Source organism: Calonectris borealis, chromosome 1 (assembly GCF_964195595.1).
Source record: "Calonectris borealis chromosome 1, bCalBor7.hap1.2, whole genome shotgun sequence".
Lineage (NCBI taxonomy): Eukaryota > Metazoa > Chordata > Aves > Procellariiformes > Procellariidae > Calonectris > Calonectris borealis.
The window spans coordinates 131,202,892-131,229,086 of record NC_134312.1 but is presented as its reverse complement, the minus strand read 5'-3'; the positions used below and the strand labels follow the sequence as shown (position 1 = coordinate 131,229,086).

Here is a 26,195-nt window from a genome sequence, read left to right as displayed (position 1 = left end):
CGTTTCTTGTGTTTGTTGGTGCAGATTCAGACTCATTGTAGTTGGCAGCATAAATGAGCCATGTTTCAGTTCGTTGTTAACTTTGTGGCAAAGGAGTTGCATAGACTTGGTGGTGCATTTCCCATCATTTTTGTTAAATCAAGATCATATGCCTTGCTTCTAAAAATTATGCTGTCACTCAATCTGAAGTTACAGGCTTGAAGTAGAGACTATTTAGTACAATTTTATGGCCCATGTATTATACAGGAAGGTCAATAAGGAATCACTGCAGTCTTCTGCCACACTGAAATCTTATAATTTATCTGACAGATGAATTGGATAGAATTTGAATGAACTGGATATTTTTGATTAAGGTAATTCTACGTAGTTATAAGAAGTCATGTGTGGTCAGCCAGAGAGGAACAGTGTATTACCCATCTGGCACAACATAAAAATATTTGTACTTAAAAACTGGTACTCAATAATCCCTTAGATTGGACCTTCCAATATTTACCTTGTTTAATGCTCGGGGTTTCTTTGTTCAGATACTCGATATTTATAAGAGGTTTCCTGTAATTCCTTCCCAGATGTGCACAATCTGATATCTTTAGTTTGTTTTAAGGAAATTGTTTGCTATAGTCCACATCTGTGTAAAGCATTGTGCAAGGAGAAAGTGATGCTTCACTTGTCTCAGTTCAATCTTGAAATGTTTACTGTTTATTATATAGTTATAACTCTGATCATCAGTTTGTCTGTCTCCTCAGACCATACTCACTCTTAGGAGGGATCAAATTACCTGTGCTATAATTAATTTCACCTCTGAATATGTTAAGAAATTTTGTATGCTTTTATATTTTCTGGTTTCTGGATAGTATCTCATGTCATGAATTTTTGAAGGGATTAAATAAATTTTCTAAACAGAAAAATCCCTAATGGAGTAAACAGAAATATTTTAACATTTAGGGATCTCCGTAGGTTTTAACTGTTTTAATGCTTACAGCAAGTTGCCTATTTTACAGGCTCTGAGGTGAAATAGGAGGTTGTGACCAGAAGATACGTTGGACTGTGGTCTGTTTAGATAAGCTTTCTTGCACAAGCTAGGGGATATTTTGGAGGTATATGTTGGAGAATGAAGAGCTGCTGCTGGTGGGATGGTCCAAGGTTTTCTGGATAGCAGATACGCCCTTGTGAAGGAGGGTGAATTGCAAGGAGGGGACCCTGTGACATTGGTGGCTGAGTGCTGTGCCGTGACTAAAGACTATGTTGTCCCACTGCAGTGAGCACAGCTTTCTCTGGTGTAGCAGCATTCATCTTCTGGGTGTTGTGGTTGGCCAGAGACATTTCCTGATGTGCAGCAAAGCATTGTTATACCAGTGCCTGAACCCCAAAGGAGAGTCTCAAGGAGTTTATTACAATCTTCTCCTTTTTTAAGACTCTCTTAATACTGAGAAAGTGCATGAGTTGAAGAAGGTGTGTTCTTCAGGTCTTTGTTCTTGTCTGTAGTTCAAGGTAATGTTCATATCCCTACAAAGCTCAGGGTCTTCTGAGGGATGTGATAAGTATACCTGTTGCTAATCTATTAATAAATGTGAATCAAAAGTCTTTTCTTCATGCAATATTATTTATTATCACAATTCTGAGTGATTGTTTAAAAAGTACTTCTTAGAAGCATTTGCTCATTATATTCCTTGCATGGAAGAATACTGAGGTTTTGATACCTTTCTAGCACACGCTTCTGAACATCTGATAGGCAGGCTTTGAGGTTAATTTGTGACTTGCATAGGTATTAGAACAGCATCAAGGTGTGATTGTATATTTCTTAATGTAAAATAGCTTTTATAACTGTTGGACTCATGCAATTTTAATTTGCAGAGATGTGGAATACTAAATACTTCATATTGATCTATGTGTGCTTCAGTGGCTTTTGTGGACAGTATGTGTGCATATCAAAAACTGATTGCCTAGTAGCTAGCAGGAAAATGGGAAGATTTTGAAAGTATGAATGAGCACAGTTCAGAAAAAAAGAAAACCAAGGGCCCTCTTACCTCAGCTGTCACATAGTCAAGATCTAGAACAAAGTTGTTGTAATTGTATTTTTTTTTCCCTCCTTCCACTTCCCTCCTTTTCTTTTACCTTAATGTACTGTAGTCAAGCATTAACTCTTGAGGTTATGCTTTGAGTCATATATATAAGCATATTGTTATACGGTTATTTAGTAGTATGTGATGTTCTGGATGCTGCTTGTTTGACACTTTTTTTTTTTGGGGTAGGTCTTTTGTGGTTTTGCTGTTGTTTCCAGTGTTCAGAATATTAAAACAGAATAAATAGCTAAAGGAATAAATGAAGAGCTGGAGACACAGAAAAAAACATGTATAATAGACATAGGGGAGCCAAAACTTCCTCGCATATCTCCTTAATGGGCAGAAAAAGGAGAAAAAGATGCCGCTGACTCCATAGGGGTGGGATTTTTTTGTGGTGGAGGGAAGCCTTTTGGAGCAGGTCTTATGTACTTTTATATGTATAAGGATACTGGAGGCGTATTGTACGACTGGATTTTGTTTCTTGCTAACTTGCCTTCCTTACAAATTTTTGTTTGTTTTAATAGCTCTCTTTCTCCTTCCCCCCGCCCCCTCAAAGTGTTAGATGTCTTCACTGCCAAAGCATCCCCATTTTGCGTTTCCAGTCACTTCCCAAATTTGTCATCACCAGTGCTCTTGTTTTTTGGCCTCTCTAGCTGAATACCATGCTGCTTATAGATCAAGGTGGGAGCCTGGAATTAAGTTCCCAAAGCTGTTGTGTAAAATTAAATCTCACACCTGTTTGAATTAGAGAGGTGTTCGGGGTGCGGGGTAGGCGAGGAGGAGAGGACCGACTGCTGATGAGCTCCAGGGTGATGCAGGTGCCCGCCAGCAACATCTGCCTGGCTGCTCCAGGCCGGCTTTTCTTTCAAGAGGATGAAAGTGGGCGTTGCTGGCCAGGCTCGGGTCTGCTTTCTGGCTAAACCAAATGGAGGGGCCGTTTTCTGCCTGGAAAGCAAGGACCTGCTTTTCCCCTGGGAGGGAGGGAGGGATGTTGTTCTGGGTCTATCAAGATGCTCTGGCCGTGTGTGGTGTTTCACAGCTGCTGAGCCGTACCCAGCAGCGCGTCTTGCACCAGCGCTCCTTTTATTCTTTCCGTGCGCTGCTCTTCCAGCCCAACCAAGGCGTTCACTGGTGGCTCGCTAATGAACTAATGAACATGCCACTTGTGGCTTGTTGCTGTAGGAGCAGAAGGCTGAGATGGCTTACACCACTGCATGAAAGATTAAGCAGAGTCTTTCTTCGATGTATTTCTCTGTAGGCGGGTTTTTTGTTCTTTTTCCAAGTACTTCCACCATTCGTCTCTGTGTGGATGTTTGAGCCGTACGTTACCGCTTACCCTGTTGTTTTGAGGTGTGATTTCCTAGCTTTCTCCCTACTATACACTAGACAGGCTGGAGTGTCCTTGAACCTGCCCTCCCCTTTCTAAAGCGAAGAATGAGAAGCCTTTAAGCAGCTTAAGTGTTGGCTGTGTCGCAGCTGACAGGAAGCCGATCTGCCGCTTGGCCCCGTGCGGTGCAGGCTGACTTGCCGGTGGCATGTGCCCAGGCTGCGCAAGCCTGGCGAGGGCCGGGGGGTGCGCGCCGTGGGTCCCCTCTGCGCCCCGGTGAGGTGGAGTTCGGCTGTGGACGTGGTCGGAAATTGCTGTCTGTCCCAAAACGTTGCGGCCATTTGCCACAGCTGTCTGTCCTGTCAAAACAGTGACTCTTCCCGGGGTTAAAGGTTGATGAAAACTGTTGCTAACTTGAGATGATTGATGTTGGAAAAACTAATTAGTGAGCAGGGGCAATTAATTTGATCACTTGTAGCATAGTTTCTCTTCCAGGTTTTGAAGAACTTTTGCTGAGGAGCACCTATGTTACCAGCTTCTTTATTTTTAATGGAAGTAGGGACATACTTTCAGTGGACTGCTTCCAAGAGGAAAGATGGTAAATTAATCAGGAATGCTTGAATTTAATTATGAAGGGTTCCTGTGTGATCTCCAAAGGGTGGCAGGGCTCTTTTTGCTTAGAGATGGAAATGTCAGATACCCTGGTGAAATTTTCAAATAAATACCTTGTGATAGAGTTGGGAGCTCGTCGGCCGTGCTGCACGACGGGAGGTGTTCTCTGTAGTTGGGGAGGAAAAAGAGGAGCGTTAAAAGGGTATTCTGGTAACATTACTTTGGCTTATTCAATTGCTGATGACAAGACAATGTGTTTCCACTTTGGTCCACGCTGCTAAAGTGTAATATAATTATTTGTATTAGACACCAGCCACCTGTTAATATCGTTCTTCTAAAGGTCATTGTGTGGTGCCTTGCTGTCTGAATTTAACGGCCCTGTATCAGGTTTGTTGGTCACTCTTTTGTGTGACACCGGACAAGTGTTTGTGGGGAAAGAATGTGAACCCGATCCGCCGGCAGCCGGGGAGAGGGGAGGACCGGGGGAGAGGGGAGGATCGGGGACGGGCTCCGCTGCTGCTATTGTTGGGCCACCGGGCCAGGGCTGGAAAACAAGCAGCTTCCTTCGGAGGTGTTTCCATCTAACATAGCCCCTGTTTGGAACAAATATAAATTGCAGTAATTTCCCAAGGGTGACGTTTATAAGCCCTAACTGTTTGGTACCCTTGGATGCGTAGGGGCACTGTGTTCTGGACCTGGGCTGTAAAGGGGGTGCTGCTTGACTGGCTGGCTGGCCTCCTAATGCCATGAAAAGAAAGTGAGGTGGTGATAATGTAATTGTGCCTGGTGACAACGGGTAGATGCTTGCTAAGTTATTTTTAAACATACGGTGTTGGCAGTTAACCTTAATCCTGGTGTTGTATTCATTTATTAATGCCTGTACAGTGACCTGAAAATGCAAAACACTGTATCATTGAGAAATGTTGACCTTGTTAGCTGACAATTTTTAATTAATTTTGCTGAATATAAGGGTAGCGTGTGTTTAACTTGAACTTTCACTCTTCCCACCTGACCTGGTATTAGCTTTTGGGAGAGGTGGGGGACAGGTAGGACTTGTGGATGAACAACTTCTGTGCCTGTATCAGGTGAATGGAGCAGATGCAAGTGACTGCTGCTGCAGGGGCTCAGCTGAATGACTTTGTTTTCAAATTTCCAGAAAATGAAAGCTTCAGCTGCCAAAAGAACAAAACAAAGCACCTGGTTTACCACATGGTGTAGGACATTCCAGCACTTGCAAAGAGGGAGGGTTGGCTTTAAGCCATCTATATTCCAGCGTCACTAGTAACTGCTACTAACTGTTGGATTGGATTGCTGGCTGAGAAAGCAAGGGCTTTTAGAGTCTTCTCTGCAATTGAAAATATTCATATGAAGAACTCCATTACTGCCAATTTTATAAGGAATAAGGATCTCACTTTTATCAGTTGCATATTTATTGGTTCAAACCATTTGAGCTTCATTATGCGTGTGTAGATAGCTTGTTGTGTTTGTTTGAAATGGGTCATTAGGGTCTTCAAGCATTCTGGCTTTATAAAAATCTAATTGATTATTTCTGCCATGAAAGAGTTAATGAAGGATCACTTGTGGCTTTTAATTTTCAGCTAATTAAAAAGAACGGCTGTTTTTGCCTTGGCACTCATAGTTAAAAGTGCCAAATATAGGATTTTTTTTGTGTGTGAGTTGAAGGGTGAGGAGGAGGAGGAGGGGGAAAAGTTACATGTAAATCATTTAGCCATTAACCTAATGTGGTGGATTTATAAATCCTATTACTATAAGCCCTTTTCATTTCCACTGAGGCCTGACGTGTGCTTGATCCTGCTAATGTAAAATTCATTCTGTCTAAGTGATTACTGAAGTAAGACACTTTTAGTCAATTTTAATCAGATTGTGTGAAACTTGCTTGAACACTAATGTTAAGTAAGACATGGACACAGTTTGGCCGTGTCTTAATTAGCCTTACAAATCAGTTAGACTAGGAATCAATCAGTGAGCCAAGTCTATGAACCTTTTGACACCTAATGCTTTCTTTGGGGGGGAAATCTATGCTGAGGGCTGAAAATACAGGGCTTGGAAGCAAGATTAAGATTGTAATTTGGTGTTCGTGTTTTATGGTATGCTTGGCAGTCCCTCACAGTGTGCAAGTCCTTCACGATGCAGCCTTCATCGGTGTTTCAGAGTTGAGGCCAGTGGGGTGCTTCCTGTAGCCCATCATAAATTCCCGTCTCCACAGCAGGAGCAGCAATTGGAGTATTTTTCTGAAGCTGCTTCTGCTTCAAGAGACATCTGTTATTTTGGCGGAGGGGGGCGAGGGACAGCTTATCTTAAAGCGTTGTAACCTCCTCCTTCCAAACCTTCACTGGGAGCTACTGACTTGGATTCATGGGACACCTGTGCTTCTTGGGTATAGCTGTCCCTGGTTTTTCTATAGGGAGACATTAGTATGGAGGATGTCTGCCTCACAAGCCCCTCAAATATTGCTCGCCGTTGAGATCAGAGGTGTTTTTGTGAAGTGGCATCCTTTGAAAGACAAATAAAGTGTCTGTTGTTTTTAATGTTTTTCCTGGATCATTGCTTTTTAAGTAGCCAAGGCTCTGACATGAGCCTGAAACTGACTTTCACTCCATGTTAGTTTACCCAGTTTTTGAAGACCTACTACTAGCAGTATCTTTACTATTCTTATCATGTAGAATTTCTGTATTGGTAACAACTTTTGGTATTTTCTTTTAATATATGAATTATTTCCTCTTATTACCAAGATGCTTGGAAAACTTGTCATGTCCTTGAAGGATCCCATAGAAGCCTTTGTTGGTCATTTTGTTTTCCTACTGTTGCTTATGGTGTCTTTTGCAGCACAGTGAAAAGCCTTAGGAGAAAAGGATGCTTGCAGTATATGGAAATAAAAATGTTTAGTACTAGAGACAGCAGATGTTTTCTCGAAGCAGGCAGCATCTTTTGCAGAAGTCTCAACTGCATGTGCGTTGTGGCAGTGCTGGGGGCTTGACTCTCTAACCTGGTGGAAGGCAGGCCCATTGTAAATGACCAGCTTAGACTGGAGATTTTGTTCTGCCATTGTAGAAAAATTACCTGCACGATGATTTTGTTTTTATGCTTGAAAATTCAACCACCAGCAGTGTCAGCAAACCCTTTTCAAAAGTCACTCTAGAAGTCTGTATGCTACAGGCATTGTAAGTTGTTTTTATTGCTCAACTTCCAGGCAATTTAAATATCTTTTCTCCTCTATCTAACCTGTTAAATTACCTCTCTCTGTTAGGGTGTGTGTACCTCATTTAGTCAGATGTTACTTAGTTCATGATACGACTGCAAGCATATGTGGAAGAGAGCGGGGAACATGTTTTTTGCTTGTTTTGAATGCCTCTTTGTCTTCTGTTTTCTCTTTCATACAGTTACTGTTGGTCTGCCAGGTGTGCCTTTTTGAATGAAAATGAGAAACTTCTTTAGTGTAGAACTCTTACAGTGTGGTTGGGATGAGGCTTATTTGAAAAGCTTTGAAATTAGATGTTAATTACCTTTCTCTTCTACTGGATAATCTTCTGTACTTTAACTAAATAAGGATAATCTTCTATACTTTAATCAAATAAATATTCAAATACTTTGAATTTGCCGTATTTCAGCTTTGTGACAGTTTTCTTATGTGATGGATTGTAGCAGAGCAACTGCTCATGAAAAGGGAGAACTGAAACAGAAAAATCATAGTAGTTCAGGTGGATGGGACATCTGATCCATTGTAGACATGTCATTAAATGGAGTTGATCTGAATAACCATATGGTGATGGGCTAGTAGATGAACTGCCAAGGTTCACTTCAGCTGGGTGTTTTTTTTCCTTTTTTTTTCCCCACATTTTTTTTGCCCCTTTTTGCCCCCTTTTTTTCCCTTTTGCCCCCTTTTTTTCCCTTTTGCCCCCTTTTTTCCCCTTTTGCCCCCTTTTGCCCCCTTTTTTCCCTTCCCCCCCTTTTTCCCTTTTTTTCCCTTTTCCCCTCTTTCCCCCCCTTTTTTTCCCTTTCCCCCCCTTTTTTTTCCCTTTCCCCCCCTTTTTTTTCCCTTTCCCCCCTTTTTTTTCCCTTTCCCCCCCTTTTTTTTTCCCTTTCCCTCCCTTTTTTTTTCCCTTTCCCCCCCTTTTTTTTTCCCTTTCCCCCCCTTTTTTTTTCCCTTCCCCCCCCTTTTTTTTTCCCTTTCCCCCCCTTTTTTTTTCCCTTTCCCCCCCTTTTTTTTTCCCTTTCCCCCCCTTTTTTTTTCCCTTTCCCCCCCTTTTTTTTCCCTTTCCCCCCCTTTTTTTTCCCTTTCCCCCCCTTTTTTTTCCCTTTCCCCCCCTTTTTTTTTCCCTTTTGCCCCCTTTTTTTCCCTTTCCCCCTTTTTTTTCCCTTTCCCCCTTTTTTTCCCTTCCCCCCTTTTTTTCCCTTCCCCCCTTTTTTTCCCTTCCCCCCTTTTTCCCTTTCCCCCCCTTTTTTTCCCTTTCCCCCCCTTTTTTCCCTTTCCCCCTCTTTTTTCCCTTTCGCCCCCTTTTTTCCCTTTCGCCCCTTTTTTTTCTCTTTCGCCCCTTTTTTTTCCCTTTTCCCCCGTTTTTTTTCCCTTTTTTTCTTTTTTTTTAAAGATGTAGCTGCCAGTATCATAAGATCGTAAGTTTGAGAAAGATGTAATAAAGTCCATTCTAGATAATATTTTAGGGTAACGTTTTGATTGATCTCGGTCAGATTGTGGTTGGTTCTTGACTTTGAAAATATTAAAGTGTATATCTTCCTATAAATGCTTATGTGTACATATGGTCAAAATAAATGTCTAGGTTAATAAACATAAAGGACTCCAGGATACTCTCCCTCAGAAAAGAACATGACCTATAAAAGAGACAGATATCTCTTATCAGCCATATTGCATGTATATTTCCTGGGAAAATACTTTCAAATCTCTTGTTTTGCAGCTCATCGGGACATACTAAAATTAGTGTAACCTATGTCAGAAAGCAGCAATATCTCTTCAGTGTCCCGGAGGTGGGTGGGCAGGTGTTTTTTTTACCCAGCAGATTTAATGCATTTTTTTGTAAGTAAAAATTTCAGTATTCTTGAGTTTTTTATGGGCACTTGATTTTCTTCTGTTCTCTAAAGGGAATGTGTATAGACTTTTTTCATGGTGTTTGTGTCATTTTAATAGTAAGACTGATAGATTTTTGTTTGTTTGTTTGTTTACTGAAACACAGAAAATGCTTTTTTACTGTGAGGGTGATGGAGCTCTGGCACAGGTTACCCAGAGAGGTTGTGCAGTCTCCATCTTTGGAGATACTCAAAGGTGTCTGGACACAGTCCTGGGTAATCAGCTCTAGGTGGTCCTGCTTGAGCTGGGGGGTTGGACCACGTGACCTCCAGAGGTCCCTTCAAACCTCACCAATCTGTGATTCTGTGATTTTGGTTTGTTTTTTTTTTTTTTTTCGTTTTTTAGTTCAAACCAGGTCTTAGAATACCAGAAAATTCCTGCGGGGATTTCTATTCTTATAAGGTATCCCTATCTTTACTTCTGTTTTGGGGGTTGGTTGGTTTGTTTGTTTACTTTAGGCACCTGTAGTGATTTAAAGGCATTAAAAAGAAGCTTAGCAACATTTGTATCTATTATAGCAGTGGATGAAATCAAGCCACTGTCGACCAGTGCTTGTGGTTGGATTATTATGTTGGCACTAAAACTTCTCTCAGGGCCCTGCAGGTCTCATTTCAGATATAATTCTAATGAGGATATTGAATGACTGGTGTGACAATAATGTAAATTAGTGCTGGTGCCTTCTATTTAAACTGAAAAGTAAGAGCAAGAGAGAGCTTTGAAAGAAGGCTTCCTTGGCATATGAGTGAAAGCTGAGGTTTTTATTAATGATTCAAACTTCTGTAATAAGAAGTAGGAAAGCTTGTTAGCTATGTTTTTAGATTAAACAAAACCTTTAGGTTGTGATGTTCTTTCTTTAACAGAATTTGTGGGATGAAGAATTCAAATGAAAATTTCCAAAGTCAAAGATTGATTGAGTTAAAGTATGTAGCACGAAATCAATCCTGTCAAATTGTAGGGAAATAAGTGAGAGATTTATAAACATTGTTAATGTTTTAGAAATCTAGTTTTGTGCAAACGTGTTTTGAATTCTTCACAAATGAGATAACAGTAGGTCTAAATGACAAATTAAGGATTTAAAAAAAATAGTCAGCATGCCTCTTTTGCAGTAATGGATTTATGGAGGTAGCATGCTTTAGTTGCATTTGTAATTAAGGTGTTGCCATCATTAGAATAGAAATGCATTCCTGTTGAGCAATATCATTTTAGGTGAATTATGTGGATTGAATGAGTAGCAAAACTCCGCTACTTTAATCCGATATGTGGCTAAAAGTCAGTATTTGGATTGGATTCCTGGAGGGTCACGTTGAAAGGTTAAATACATTTGTTTGTTTTCCTAGTCTTCATATTTCCATATTCTTTACAATGAACAAACAAATCCATATCCGGTGGTATTATACAATGACAACTTAACAACTTGGCTTCATTAGTAATGAAGCCATACTGCTATTAATTTCTAAACTCTAAATACTGAAATGGGTGGGCTGTACATGGAGTGCTTAACAACAGACTAATGCATAAAAGTAACTTCTGAAATTGTCATTTCTTTGCATGAGTTCATAGTCCTGAAAAATTAAATTGAATGCTTTGATAAGCCTCTAACTTTGTTCTGTTTTTAAAAACAGTGCAAGTGTCCTTGGTTATGAGACAGGCTACAAATGGTATTAAAAATGCACTAGACTGCAATTTCAGGTAATTGACCAATTGACCATTAATTGCTGAAATCTTAAAAGCTGATAATAAGGTGGTCCCTTTCAGGAATTTGCTTTGGCATGAAGCTCAGCTTTTCTCAGTTGGAGTACTCACAAAATTGTGTCGTGGAGCATGTTTCTGTTTCTACGGGAGCTCCATGACGTCAAGTATGGTTCCATCTTTAGCTCCTTTAAGTGTCTATAATATTGTGGATGTCTGTGGATAGGCAATAGTTTCTATTGACATGGGCTCTTTTTTCCTATATGTCCTTATAGGAAAAGTCTGGAAGGTGAAGTTGCCCCAACCCTACAGTTCCTATTCCTGACTTACAGTTGCAAGCCCTATTTAACAAGCAATTTAAGATTGTTAACTAGTAATTTTCTTCTGTAGTTAGTTTAAAAATAGCTAAAAACCTTAAATGAGCTTTTTTTTTAAAATATATTTTTGTTTCTACATTGAGATCTAAGTGTATGGCAGAAATTAGCCATACATCTTATAATCATCTGGTAGGTCAGTAGATTTTATTTCTGACACGCTTTGTAAGTGCTTACTTTGTTTTCTGGGGGTCTTTTATGTCCTGAGGAGCTCCATCTTCTTTTTTTTTGTCAGACATCTCTAGAGAATTCAGGAAGCTCATTTTGAAGAGGTAACCTAAAAAGACTGTGTCTGACTTCGACAGACTCTTAGGAGCTCTTTCCATCTGTATCCAAGCCGGCTTCATGAAGTGCTGTACTGAGGTCACGCTGAACAAATACAAAATCTGACTGAGACTTCATGCTATTAACCATGCATGTTCCTCGTTGTCTTTTCACATCATTGGAGCAATCACTAGGTCCTGCCTGAAGCAGGAAAGGTTAAGTGTCTCATGTAGAGTTGAAACTGTTTTCTTTCCCTGATACAATCTAAGAAGGCAGTTAAGAGCTGCCACAGGGGCTAGTCTGAAGAGACTGTGTAGGAGCCACATCAATACAGTGGCTGGTGTTTGGACATATTGGAGATGTCCAAATGTATGCACATGGATGTACCTGCCCTGCTCTTACTTTTTCACTACTTTGATCAGTACCAAATGTGGTTGTGAATTTCTTAGACTTGACCACTGGCAGTTATTTGGTCCTGCATAGGTACCTTGGTAAAAATCCTCATTTGTTATAAGTGCTCATTTCATTCAGGTTTCATCGTTCTTTGGAATTGTAATAATCTTTGTTGAATTTCTTTCAGTTATCTATTGTAACCAGGAAAGGTGGCACAATGTCGAAGACTAAGGTTTCTCTACTTGCAGCAAGTTGTCTGGTTTCCAGCACTTTGTGTATATGCTCCTGCATGATGAAGAACTTATTCTGTTATGTGTCTTTTATATAGCAAGATTCATCTTATAGCAGATTCTTTTTTTTTTTTTGCCTGTTTGGCAATCCTAAAAGGACTCGCTTTCACCACATGCTTTGCTTTTTAAGTACAGTTGTGAACCCTTTAGGCATTTGTATACACCGGATCTCTTCATCTTTCGCATTTGAGTAGCTCGATGGAAACCTGAACATCCTAGTATAGTTAGAAAGCTGAACGTACAGGAAGTTCTCCTTCCTTAATCAGAGAGGCTTACAACGTATCAGACCTGGAGCAGATTATTTTGGAGGCTTTCAGAATGATCTTTTTCTTCAGAGTAGGGAGACAACTTGACTTAAATGTGGCACTGGTCACTCAGGGTGTCTGTCCATCAGGAGGTCATGTCTTCTGTCAGACTTGGCTCTATGTGAGACTCAAATTGCATGTACCAAGTTCTCTTAGTTGAGGGGTGAGCATGTTTTTACATGACTTGATTCTTAAAATGGTACCTGTAGAACAAAATCTAAGCTATTTACTTTTAACTGTAAAGAATATGTAAGGATAGATCTGTGAGGATCATAGACTCATAGAATAGCTGAGGTTGGAAGCTGAGATTGTTCAGTCCTCCCTGCTCAACTAGAGTGGGTTGGTCAGGACCATGTCCAGTTGGGATTTGAATATGTCCAAGCATGGAGACTCCACAGCCTCTCTGGGCAACCTGCAATCCTTACAGTAAAGAAGCTTTTGCTTGCATTTAAACAATGCAAGACTTCGTATTTCAAGGGATTTTTTTGTATTCAATTTACGCCCATTGCTTCTTGTCCTTTGACTGGGCACCAATGAGGAGAGTCTGCCGCCGTCATCTTTACTCCCACCTATCAGATATGTATAGACAGTGACAAGATCCTCCCCCGAGCCTTTTCTTCTCCAGGCAGAGCAGTCCCAGGTCTCTCAGCCTCTCTTCACAGGACAGATGCTCCAGGGCTTGTAATTATGTTTGTGGCCCTGTGCTGGACTTGCTCCAGGATGTGCGCACCATTCTCGTAATGGGGAGCTCAGGTGAACGCAGCACTCCACATGTGTCTCACCAGGGCTGCGTAAAGGGGAAAGGATCACCTCCCTGACATCTGCTGGCAGTGCTCTGCCCCATGCAGCCCAGGGTGTCCATGGCTGCCTTTGCTGCAAGGGTACATTGTTGGCTCATGGTCATCTTAGTGTCTACCAGGATGACCAGGTCTTTTTCTGCAAAGCTGCTTTCCAGCCAATCAGTCCCAGAGTCCATGGGGTTATTCCTCCCCTGGTGCAGGACTCGTTATTTCCCTTTGTTGAACTTGATGAGATTCCTGTAGGTCACGAGACATCTCCAGCCTGTCAAGGTCCCTCTGAACAGCAGCACACCCATCTGGTACGTCAGCCGCTCCTCCTGGTTTCGTACTGTCTGCAGACTTGCTGAGTGTGCGCCCTGCGCCATCATCCAAGTCATTAACACAGACGCTGAGCAGGACTGACCCAGTATCAACCCCTGGGGTACGCCGTTAGGGACTGGCCTCACCTGGACTTTGTTGATCACAACCTTGGAGGCCAGCGGTGCAACCAGTTTTCAGTCCACCTCGCTGTCCACTTACCTAGCCCATACTTCATCAGTCTGTCTTTGAGGATGCTATGGGAGACAGTGTTGAAAGCCTTACTAAAGTCAAGATAAACAACAGCCACTGCTCTCCCCTTGTCCACCAAGCCATTCATCTCTTCACAGAAGGCTACCAACTGGTGAAGCATGATTTCCTCTTTGTAAATCCACGCTGAACACTCCCAAGCCCCTTCTTGTGCTTTGTGTGTCTGGAAAACAGTTGTTTTCACAATTAGTTGCTTCATCACCTTTTCCCAGGGCTTGAGGTGAGGCTGACCAGCCTCTAGTTCCCTGGAATCTCCTCCTCCTTGCCCATCTTGAGGATAGCTTTGACATTTGTTTTCTTCCAGTCCACGGGAACCTCCCATGATCATCATGTTTTCAGCATGTTTCCATGATCCCAGTGAAGTCATAGCCCTGTAACTGCATGGAGACTTCTAATTCCTTCTCTTTGTTCCCCATGCCATGTGCATTAGTGTACAAGCCCTTCAGGGAGGCACCCAGTCCTGCTGATGCCCTGAAAAAGTGCGAGAGCTTTCTCTGTAACACTGTCCTGTAGGCACTCCCTTATTTACATGGATATGCTTGAAGAGGGCACCTTTCGGCCCAGTGTTGTTGATTACAAGGTCCTTCCTTCATGCCCTACCCTTTGCTTCCCGTCATGGTTTGCAGCTTCCTCATGGACATGCACTCCCACCCCCATCAATCCTGTTTTAAAGCTTTCCTTACCAGGTTGGGCAGCCTGTTGGCACAGATCATTTTGCCCCGCGTGGTCAGATGGATCCTGCCTTCTCCAAGCAATTCTTGGTCCTCAAAGGGATGTCCATGAACAGAAAAACCAAAACCCTGCCGCCGACACCAATGTGCAACCATGGAGGATGAATGAGTATTGTTTAACTTTATAAAAACAACTGTCATGTTGTCTAAATATATCTAATTTAATGAAACAAAATTATATGCTTTATGAAAATCTTGCATGACAGTTAAGAAATTAGGTAAGAGAACTTTCTTTGGAGGGTAATTAGAGGCTAAAATACTTTTCTGAATTTGAATAGATGTAGCTTTGATAGACAACCACTTAGTCATGATGAAAGAACAGTTTAGTTTTAAAGCAGTTGAAACCACTTACAAAGATTTTTTTGATGGACACAACGTTCACACACAATCTATTCATTGCCAAGACTAGCATGTCCTCTCATCTCCTGTAAAATTTCAGGATCATTTTCAGTGAATATACCTGTATCTAGACAGAGGTGGTCTTGCTCTGTTCAGTATACCTACTGCAAAATGCCTATAGTTCTTCAAGAAAAAGGCTGTGTTTTTCAGTAGAAGTCCTTTTTCTTTTAAGAATACTCATCAGGCAGCAAGTGTTTTCTGCATCTGTTTTTCTCTTTAGCATTTGCTTGTCTTCCCCCAGCCCCTCCCTTTTCTCCAAGCACACAGGTTGTCGTTATTACTTAAAAGATGGTGACTAGGAGAACCTTAAAAAAGTAATCCAGGTTCACTTCCTGCCAGCTCTGTACTCCCTTGTGGCCTTAAAGAGCCTTTCTTACAACACACCTTTCTTTTTGTAATGACATTTTCTTTAACAGTTGGAAGATAAGGGAGGAGTCCTAAGTCCTGTTTTCTGCTTTTTACTCAAAAAATAAAAGGGGGGGCCGAGATTTGATTCTCAAGGAATTTATCATCTTGGACAGTGCACAGAGTTTATCCACTGCTTAAAAAAATATTTCAGTCTTTAGAGTATTAGCTTTGTTTCTTTTTCTGGTTTACAGAAATACTTGATCTTTTTGGAAAACTGTCTTCACTATTGATTTAGAGACCTACGCCCTGATTTCTCTAGGGCTTCTAGTTATAGGGTTATGAGAGTAACTTATCTGGGAGGTGAGATAGTACTTACATTCCTATCACCTCAAGAGTGAGAGACATGTTTATATATTTGAAGGATAATTTCTAAAACTATAGTTCAACTTAAACCTGATGTGGAGGATGGTGTGGTTATTCTTCCCTACTCAGGAATAGATTTTGCTGTTATTCAGGGGAAAATCTCTGTGCTCTGGTTTAAACCTTGACTGGATTCTAACTTGTCTCACCAAACAGGAAATCTTAGTTTATGAGTAATTCATTTTAATTATTTACTGTTCTTGTGATTTTATTTTTTCTAGTGAAAGACTGATTCTCTATTGCTGAATGTGTTAAACCAGTTCAATTTGGGAAACAAAACAAAATAAAGCTTTCCTGTCTAAACGTTTGTTCATTTCTCTGAAACAAATGCTGCTGTTTTCTCTGAGGAGGATATACTTGTCTGTATGCATTTAAATACTGAATAACTTAACACATGTTTTGGTTTCATTAGGAAATAGTAAATGATGCTTGTCATATTCTTGCTTATTAGAAGTGTTTTTACTTGTGGTTTATGATACTGTTAGCTTTTGATGTAGTTGCAGTGTACTTGAACAAAAGGTTTTCTTATTGAGCAAAGCTACTTTTGCGTCTTATAGTTAAGTACAAAATGTTCATCAATCATAGATTTATTTAATGGATTTAAAAAAAAAATATTCATAAGGGTTAATGAGCTGAAATTGGTTTGAATACTATGTTCTTCAAGGGGTTTTAGGGGTTGCAGATCTTGTTTTTTCATGGAGTGAAACAGGGAAAAAATTTCCCTGCTCATTCATTTTAGGTTTTCAGTTTTGAATGAGTTGGTCAGAAAGAAAATAATTCCATGGGTGGGCTGTGAGCCCGGGTGCTTCTCAAGGAACTGCCGCTGGTTCTGGTGTTTGGCTTCTCTGGAAGGAGCATTACTGACTCCGGAGGGTTAGGAGATGCCCATGCCATACGGACATCTTTCACAGCTAGTTATCCACCCAGACGTTACACCCAGACGTCATATTCTGATTGCTTCTGGGAACACGAGGTGGGGTCAGAACTGGGTCAGTTACCTTCCTTGCACTCAAGTGTTCAACTTCATTGTTGAGCACTCAGTTTCTCCATTTCCAAGATTTTAAATGAATTTCTAACACAGAATTTTTTGGGTGGTTTTTTTTAACTTTTGTCCAAAGCTGTAGGAATATGTTTCATTGTTTTTTCTTTCATCCTAATACCGAAAAAATCCTTTCCAAAATAGGCAAAATTTGCTTTAGAATAGCATGGTTTGTAATATATTGTGCAGAATAACCAGTAATTGTACAACTTAGTAAGGAATTAATTCTGGTTTTCCTGTTCTCTTCAACAAAACTCACCACAAACGCTTGAAATACTGTAGAATTTTAAAGATGTAATTGTTTTTGGCACCAAGGGATCATTGTCTTCAAGTTGTAATTTGATTCACATCATCTTCTTCAGTATTTTACTGTCATCTTTGCATTCCTTGTCAAAATGTGACAAAGGTACACATGATTTTTGTTGTGTTCAGCATGTTTTTATTGCTGCCTTTTTTGTGTGTTTTCTGTTGTTTGTGAGGCAGAAGATCCTACCTTTTGTTGGCATGTAAACATGTATCACTGGGTCTTTGTGTACACTGCTTCAGCCCTTGGAACCGTTCTCCCTTTGTTTTTGGTGCACCATCTAATTCTGGTTTTATACCCACCATCTGTCAAAGTTGTATTAATGTCTGTCAACTTTGTTGGGTGGAGTATGGACAGTTAATTTCAGTGTTTCTGAAAAAAAACCTAGAAAGGAAAATTTTGGCAGCATGGGGTGTATTTCTGATGCTGTTAAAATTTCCTAAGAGTGTACATTTTTGGGAAGTGTAACTTTGAATGCATTGCCTAAGTAAAGCAAATACTCGGTAAAAGCTCTTTGAAACAAACATGTTTATTAACTACTTGAATCTGGTCACTCAAACTTCTCTAAATCAAGTCCATTGTTTAACGAAAAGGCTATATTGCGATGCTTCGTTCCTTGTGGCAAACAAGGTTTCCATCTTTCTTTCACTTTTGCTTATGGCATAAGTGCCTTTTTGTCCAGCGGTAGAAATCTTTTTTGAAAATCCTCCTTAATAAAATCTTTTTGCAGCATCCTATGGCTGTGGTTTATTAAGAGCTAGAGGCTACTTATCACAAAATACTAGCAAAGCTAATGAATAGGTTGCAAAAATACAGAGGTTCAGAAAGACTTCTTCTGTAGATTAGTGAGTGGTGTTACATACTAGAACACAGTTCTTCCTGCCCATTTGTTTCTCTGTGTTATGGGAAGGACTAGCTAATATGAGTTACTAAAGCTGATGACAGAATTATTTTCTCACTATATAATTGCACAAGTAAACAGCTGACGTGTCAAAAAATATCAGGTCTACACTAGATAACTACAGGTAGTCTTCAAAAATACAGTTTTTGCCAAGGCCCTACGAGTGTTAGTTTTTCTCCTTGTGCAAAGTGAATGCATAAGTGATTTTTTTTTTTTTGGTTTTTTGGTATGCGTCTTTGGTGCAATATTTTTGTAATCGTCCTGGTCAGTCTTTTCAGTCTGACTAGACTTAAGTCTCTGTTTCTGTTCCTTCACGTCTGCAGCCCAGGAATCTACAGAAAATTTGTGTGTCTTCAGGAGGAATCTTTGCATCAGCGTGTTAGTTTTGTGCCCTATCCAGTTGTTTTTCAACTCAGGTATCTTCGCTTGTTTTCACATAAGCATCCTCTCGTCAGAAGGTACTCTTTAGTGGTTTTTAAATAAGGTATATTTAAAAATACTTGTTGTAATGGATAATGGTAAAGCTGTTCTTTGTATATTTATTTATTTTTAATCATTCCCTTTCTTAAATCGCGTCCTCATTTAATTAAGTAATTGTTGAGTTGGAGTAGAATTAGGACAGGGAATTTTGTAGTTTGATGATTGCTTGTCTGCAATTACAATCTTTCAGTTTATATTGACTCACAGTTCATGGGTGAGAGAATGTCTGTTGCTAGTCTTGCTTTTACAAGAAAAAAGTTAAAATAGAATTTCACAGATGTTCACTGTGCTGAGAAGTTCACAGGTTTTTAGAAGGATATGTTTGCTGGGGGGGAGGGAGCACGGCTGTACAGATGGGTTGCCAGGCAATTAATTCTTCCTACTTGGATTGCCTGCAATAGGAGACAATCCAGCTCTCATGAGCAGTGCAGTATTATTTGCAAAAGGAAACTACCGAGTAACAATTTTCCTATTCTCTTCCTTCTTTCTTCTGTCTTCCCAGCCTCACTATAAACCTCCCTTCCTTTGCTGTGCATTTCTGAGAAACTGCTAATGATTGATATGATAGCGGTGCTGTCATTCTTTTTAACAAAAAAAAAAAAGTCATTTTTATTCTAGGTACTTTAATAGAGTCCCATTAAGGATGTATTGCTGACTGAAATATTGGCATGAAGGGCTCTCACTGAGCTGAGCCCAGGAATTAAGAAGTCAGGAAATCGGCTGCTGCATTGCAAAAGAACCTTGTGTGACACAGTATCTCCTGATTGGGGGGATCATTACTGCTATTATGACTCGACTTGCGTAGGAATTTTAAATTTCATCTGAATGTCAGTAATAACCCTCTTAGCAAATTATCCTGAATAAAATCACGAAGGCATTTTATATAATAGGTGTTGAATTACTGGATAGATTTGCTAATTAAATACTCTTTGTTCTGCTGCAGTTGACATTACAGGGTAAGATCTTGAACAATTATTCTCAACAGCTGTACTTTGTTAAGGGAAAAATTAACTACAAAGTTTATTTTTTTTTCTACACTTGAAGTTGGCAGATTTTTGAAATGTGCTTGAAAAAAATTCCATCATCCAATTGGTAATGAGAAGATAAATATGCAGGTGTTGCTGTGAAATCAGATAACTACCGACTGCCTTATTAATGAATTTAGCAAGCCTTTATAACCTTCTGTTTTGTAGCTGTTGGCACTTACAAGTGATCTTCTGTCAGAATGGGTAGCACTAGCATATGCCAGTCACTTGATGAAGCCAACTTGTCTGTGACCCTCTTGTTATTACCTACATCCACTGCTGTCCTCGGAGACAATTGAGAGATGGTCTTTGCACAGCCAAACAATTTTTTTAGTAGGGGGTAATCCTATTTAAAAAAAAAATGTTATCTCTCTAACTATTAGTAGATAGCGTTATTTCAGACAATGAAGTAGAAAATGCCAGAGATTCTGAAGGGAAAAAATGGTAAGCCTTCTTTTCTCTTACATGTAAACTCTTCATTTCTCTGTCCAATTCTTAAATTTTGTTTCAGGGACTTCTGTTTGCTTTTGGAGTACTAAGGGAAAGGTATAACCTTTCTCTGTAGGAGTTAGCTAATAAGTGAGAGGAGGGGTGATGGTGGTGAATAAGCTGGAATTCTGATTTCTGTATGTGAAATTTGATGTCATGTACCAGTGATACGTGTCTTTAGAATAATTTCAAAACTTCATGGAAAGGTGGTGGGGTGGTGCCATCTGAATCACTCACTAGGAGATGAATAGGAGTAGAATATCTTTTTTAAGCTTCTGATTAAAATGGAATCGGGTGCGACTGAGCACATACAGCCTCGAGTGAATCTGCAGTTAAGACTTACCATTTTCCTGTTCTTCTTTGTCTACATAGAAGATTGAGGCCAGTTGATCTTTTTGCAGTTTGGGACTTCAGCAGAGTTCCGGCATCACGTTGTCCGAGTACCTAGTTTGCAGCATCAGTGGATGGTCTTTAAAGCAACTGGATGTTTTGAACTTGACCCAAAGAGTGTAAATCCATAGGTATCCATATGTGGTCGGGGAATAACCCTGATAAGGACATTCATTGTGAGTCAGCTGTGTCAAAGTTACATTGTGGTTTGCAACCTAACCTTTCCTTAAGTGCCTTGAAGGGAATGGTATATTATGTTTGCTTAGTTCATGACTTTGTACTTTGGGAGAGTGAGTCCATCCTTAGGTGCAGCAATTTCTCTTTGAAGATGAAAGTGGCTAGAAAATGTTTCTGAACAGAAACTATGTTGAAACAGAATATTAAGTTTGCAAGGTCAAGCATTGCGAAACTAAGAATGCCAGGGGAATATAGCTTTCAGTGCATAATTCTGTGGTGCATAATTTAAACAGACTGAAAAAGCATAGTGGAGCATCATACTTCAGTATTCATCACTGTGGTTGTCTAAAGGTTCAGAAATATTAAAGAAACTTGCCATTGATCTTGGAGGAATGACAGTGTTGTCATCCTGTTCGTGTACCGTTACGTAGAGGTGGACATTCCACCTTTGTTTCAGAATTGCTTGCTGCAATTGCAATAGTCAATATGACGATAGTCAAGACTCTTGGATTCATTTTAGGCTCCTTGGCCGTATGAAAGTCATGAGAGTTCCCTGAAGATGGTCTTATTCCCACTGAGCATGGCCAGCTCTTCCCTGTTCGTCCTTTTTCTTTCCTCAACCCTGCTAATTTCTACTGCTCAGCTCCCTGTCACAGACTTCTTGATTACAAGTCATAATTCTGCCTTTTTGGCAAATATGGCCAAGAAGTATTGCAATTTAATGTATGAAAAATAATAAAACTTAGTCTAGGTTACTAAATTTAATATAACCTCTTAAAATAGTGTGTTGCCTGACTATCTTTAAAGCTAGAGTACCAAATTGTTAGGATTCATCTAATAGACTCTGATCTATCGTTGCTGTAACAAGTGGTTCAAAGTAATCCTCTTTAAGAAAATGAAAAGTCTAAATGTATATGAGTAGCAGGACTAGCTGAAAAAGAACTGAGATTTATGCTGAGTGGGGATGGAAGGGACTGAAATCAGGGAACTGGGACTAACCAGGTGGAATCTGGAGCTGTGTGCCAGAGCACCAGGATGCTGACAAGGAAGGAAATGGGGAATACAGTGGAAACATGGCCAGGTGACTGAAGGAATGGACCAGATGTTGGTTCTTCTGCAACTGTGCAAACTTCACCAAGCCCTTGCTGCTGCAGCAGCTACACATTTTGTTCGTCAAGCTAGTTTTACTTTGTCTTTTCTGCACTACAGCCATATCTGTGGCTTCAGATGATATGCTCTTCCACTCCTCTCCACCATGCTGACCAGTATTAGAGATGGAAGCAGTAGCCTACTCATGTGAGGTCTCTATAGCTATTTATAAGGTTCAGAGAATTGCTATTCAGAGCATTCAGGGAACTTGGGATGCACTCTTGGCTGAGCAACAAACGTGGTTACACATGGATTTGCCCATTGATTCAACATCTGTATCCTATCTCTGTGCCAGCTCCTTGTCCCAGTTCTGGTTTCCCTAAGGAGTTTGCTTTTTGAAGATTCATTTTGAGATCATTACAAGGGTAATCAACCTTTTGACTAGGTTCTTGTTAAGTGAGCACCATCCAGGCTGTACTGAATAAGACAGGATGTTTTTGGGAAAAAACTCAATGACATCAGGAGATAAGATGATGGATATGAAGGAGACAACTGACCTAAATTACTGAAAGAGGCTTAATTCTGGCACTTCCTGATTAGGTTTTATTTGAGCATTTGATTCAATGTTCTTTTTTTCCTAAGGTAGAATGTGTGTGTGCACATGCAATTTTGAGATTTGTTTTAATCTTGTTTTAGGGGAGTTAATAATAGCATTAATACAAGGTCAGACGAGAATTTACTCATGTAATAGGAGTATTGAGGTGACCGTGTGTTGCCAGGAGAGAGGTGGTTTGCTTTGTTTTGAAAGGTGAGAGCATTTGGAGTTAGCAACCTAATGGATATGTTTGCATGTGTTAGCTTGTAATTATATCATACGCTAATCTTTGATTATTTTTTTTTTTATTTCAGATTTTGATGCATACCAAGGAGATGGTGCAAAAGGTAATGCTGAGCATTTTCATTGAACAACAACCCTTAAAGAGCACACCTGGTGAATTTTTTTTTATTCTAGAACTGTAACCCAAACAGACCTGAAATCACTTCTTTGGATGCCTGGTTTACAAATGTAATCCTTCCTAATGGATAATAGCTTTTTTCTTTTCCTACCACAGATATGATCTGGCCCCTGCTTGAAGCCTGTGTGCGACTGTTTCAAGCAAATTAGCAACAGTGCTAATTAGAGTTTACTCATAGACCTGTTACACCATGTGTTCTAGTGTTTTATTATGGTTTATTTTTTGGCATCCTTTAAACTCTGTCACAGGGTGGTTTTTTGACTATATGGAGTTTAACATGGACATAGCCATGCTGCAGTTTATTTTTTGGCATCCTTTAAATTCTGTCACAGGGTGGTTTTTTGACTATATGGAGTTTAACATGGACATAGCCATGCTGCAGTTTTTACAGCTGCATTGGTTTTCCACCACTGAAGACATCAGGTTTTCATTTTTTCAAGTTAATATTATGTAATTGGATGCATTTGCCCATTTTTTTGGTGACATTTACTGGTGTTTCACCTTTTTCCTTGCTATGCCTTCCATATGCACCTCAGGCTTTTTTATGTGCTTCAATTTGTCTAGAGTTTGTTCCATTATCCCAGAGTATTATGGCAGTCTGGCTGGTGTTTGAACACAGTCTTTTCCAAGCAGGGCATTTGAATTGTTACAAGGATCAGAATGAGAGATGACATGAAAGGCAGAGTGTCAGTCAGAGAGAAGGATTCACGTAGGTGTTTGTGTTCATCTCCAGGTGGAATTGTTCAATAGTTCAACCTGAGGATACAAAACTTGTGGGTCATAGTAGCTAGATACTTATCCAAAAGGAGTGCCTTGTTCTCTGAAATATCTGCTGGCCAGGGGGGGACTAACACAGGTAATTACATTACAGCAGAAGAAAAAAGATGGGAGTGGGAAGATGGAAATATGAAGCATAATCTGAAAAGGTGTGAGAAGAGCAGCCTAATCTGGACAGTACTGTGGTATTCTCAGTTACTGTATCCACTACATATCAGTGGTTTAAGTTTCATTATTCTCTTTAAATTCAAATATGTCTTAATGAAATGTACAGACTTCTCAGTAAAAACTTACTTTACATTTTTCTGCTTTTTAGTGTTTAAGGGATAATATACGGACAATGATCTTTCTGGATCTTGAAAATTAGGTGGGACTTTAAAAAGATGGAGTGGTTCTGTTTTGTTTTTCAAAGCAATCTGTTTCATTTAGATGAACCTTGAAGTGATTTATGGAGACACAGATTCTATTATGATAAACACTAATAGCACCAATTTGGATGAGGTCTTCAAGCTGGGGAACAAGGTAAGGAATTTTTTCTTTTTAAAGCTTTCCTATATGTGTGTGTTGTAACACTGGGTAGAGCAGATAGCATTAAGAGAGGACTCCATGGCATAAGCAGAGAATAGGCCATGAGGAAGAACTTGACCATGTATGGAAGCTATGGAGTAGTAAAAGCTCAAAGTGCCCTATCTTCAGATGTAGCTATTCTGTGCATTTTTAAAAGTGATTAAATTAAAATGAAACATTTTGTTGTATAATGAGCTTTTTTACCAATCGTAAGTTACCAGTATCTGAATACTTGGTAAGCCAAAATGTAAGGTACAATTCCTCCATATTAGTTCCAGTTACAACATGAACACAATTTTGATTTTAATGATTTTTGTTTTTGACATGAGAGATGTCTATCAGTTTAGTTTTGTTTAGTTATGTAGTATGTATTACGCTCTATGTGCCATCAGATTTCCAGTGGTAAAATAAAATATTAATTTCCAAGGTATACTAGATACGGAAGAGATGTGTTTGATTAGCAGTTGGCAATTGACGATGTTGGCAATTTGTGGCTCTCTAAAGTTGTGGAAGAGAAGTGAGAGATGTTCCAGAACATTTTAAAGAAAAGATGTGAGAGAAGTTGTTTTTGAAAGATGGAAGAAATTGTGATGAAAATGAGAGCTATGGGTGCTCTAAAAAACTCAAAGAAAACATAGAGGTTTTTTTCAGTATAGTATTAAATAAAAGTCATGTATTTTTAAGGCAAGAGTGATTCTGGGATTTTTTTAGAATACTTCTGCCTTCATGCTAAGTTGGTACTTTGAGAAGTAGATGCATCTCAGGAGCATGGAAAAAGGAATAATATCTTGATGTCATAACCGAGTAGCAGGAGGGCTGATGGCACGGATGAAAGAAATCTCTCTCTTTTGTTTGGCACATACAAGACTATATATAATTTCAAGTGTATATACACCAGAGTGTGAGAAAGTTTACTCTTACTCTAGCCGTGTGTGTGTGTGTGGTTTCGTTCTGGTTTGGTTTTTGTCCCTCCCATTTGCTGCCTAAACATTATAGAGGAACAGTTAAATAATATAATTTTTGTAAAGTCTGACAGGATCATCATCATACATTAAATACTTCTGACTTTGATTCAGGTTTACTGAGAGAACAGGTAGGTTTTTGAACTTGTCACCTGCTTAATGATTCTTTTTAAGAGTCAAATGTTAGGCTTTTTTATCCCATGTACTTCTGTATCCTAAACCAGTTGTTTTTTTTTTTAAAAAAAACCACACAACAAACAAAAACAACAACCAAAAAAACCCCAAAACAAACCCAAAAACCAAAACAGACATGTTTTGATTAATGTTTTCATATTGTACTTGATTTTAAAAGTGAATAAACTTATGTCTGTAAATACACTCAACCCTAGCATCACAATTGTGAAATTATTCTTTCTGTGACATAAAAAAGTGGTTCTTGTGTTTCTTGTTCCACGTGTTTCTTGTTTGTTTGTTTATTCCTCAAGAAAGTGATAGTGACTTTTTTGCAAACACTTCTGTCATTTAGGTCTTCCTCATTTTGCACAATTCATACAAACAATTTTCAGGATAGACAATTGTCTGTTGAGAGGAACACTCTAAGAAATGTCACTGTTCTGTTGCTTAATAATTTCTTTCCCAAAATTTCATGTTCAGAGACGAGGGATATTTACATTGCATTCATGATACTTTTGCTTTAATGTAGACTGTTTGGAAGGCACACAGGTTTAATGCAAACAATTACTGTGAGAGCAGTTAGAATATGTACCCCTGTTCTGATGTAAAGCGTGAATTTATAGGTTGTCTTCAGCAATGAAGCATTCCTCTGAGAGATTAATTTTGTTTTTCCACTGGAGAAAATTCTCTCATCTTTTTTCTGAATTTTCCCATCTAATGCCTTGTCTCACAGGCTTCTGGTTGTGTTCACTCCCGCCCTTTACCCCCCATTATTTATAGCCGTGCCCCTTTTAGTCATTACTCAGCAGAATTTCATACGTTTCTCATTTTCTGTGCATCCTTGTCAATCAGATTTGCCGGTACACTCAATATTGCACTGTTGCTGGTTTTTAAGCACTTGGTTAGTAGGATGTAAAAAAAAATTGAAAAGACTTAAAAAAATAGCAGAAGAATGTTCAGAGGAATTGTTTGACTGATTTGCTTTAACGAACAAAATGTGAGCCTCTTGGCAAAATGGTTTTGCCTCATGATGTCCTTCATAATTTATAAATATACAAGGGATATAAAACTCTAAGGATAGACCCAGATTATTAAAAGTGTTGATAGTTCCTGCAGTAGGAAAAA

General features: G+C 39.5%; 1 protein-coding gene across 1 annotated transcript in view; it reads left to right on the top strand.

The window, feature by feature from the left end:
- POLA1 (DNA polymerase alpha 1, catalytic subunit) overlaps positions 1-26,195 on the top strand; it is a 208,113-nt gene that overhangs the window by 52,865 nt on the left and 129,053 nt on the right. Inside the window, exons 27-28 of the mRNA XM_075174683.1 lie at positions 22,484-22,516; positions 23,797-23,889. Of these exons, the coding sequence (XP_075030784.1) occupies positions 22,484-22,516; positions 23,797-23,889 (126 nt within the window). The remainder of the gene's footprint in view (positions 1-22,483; positions 22,517-23,796; positions 23,890-26,195) is intronic.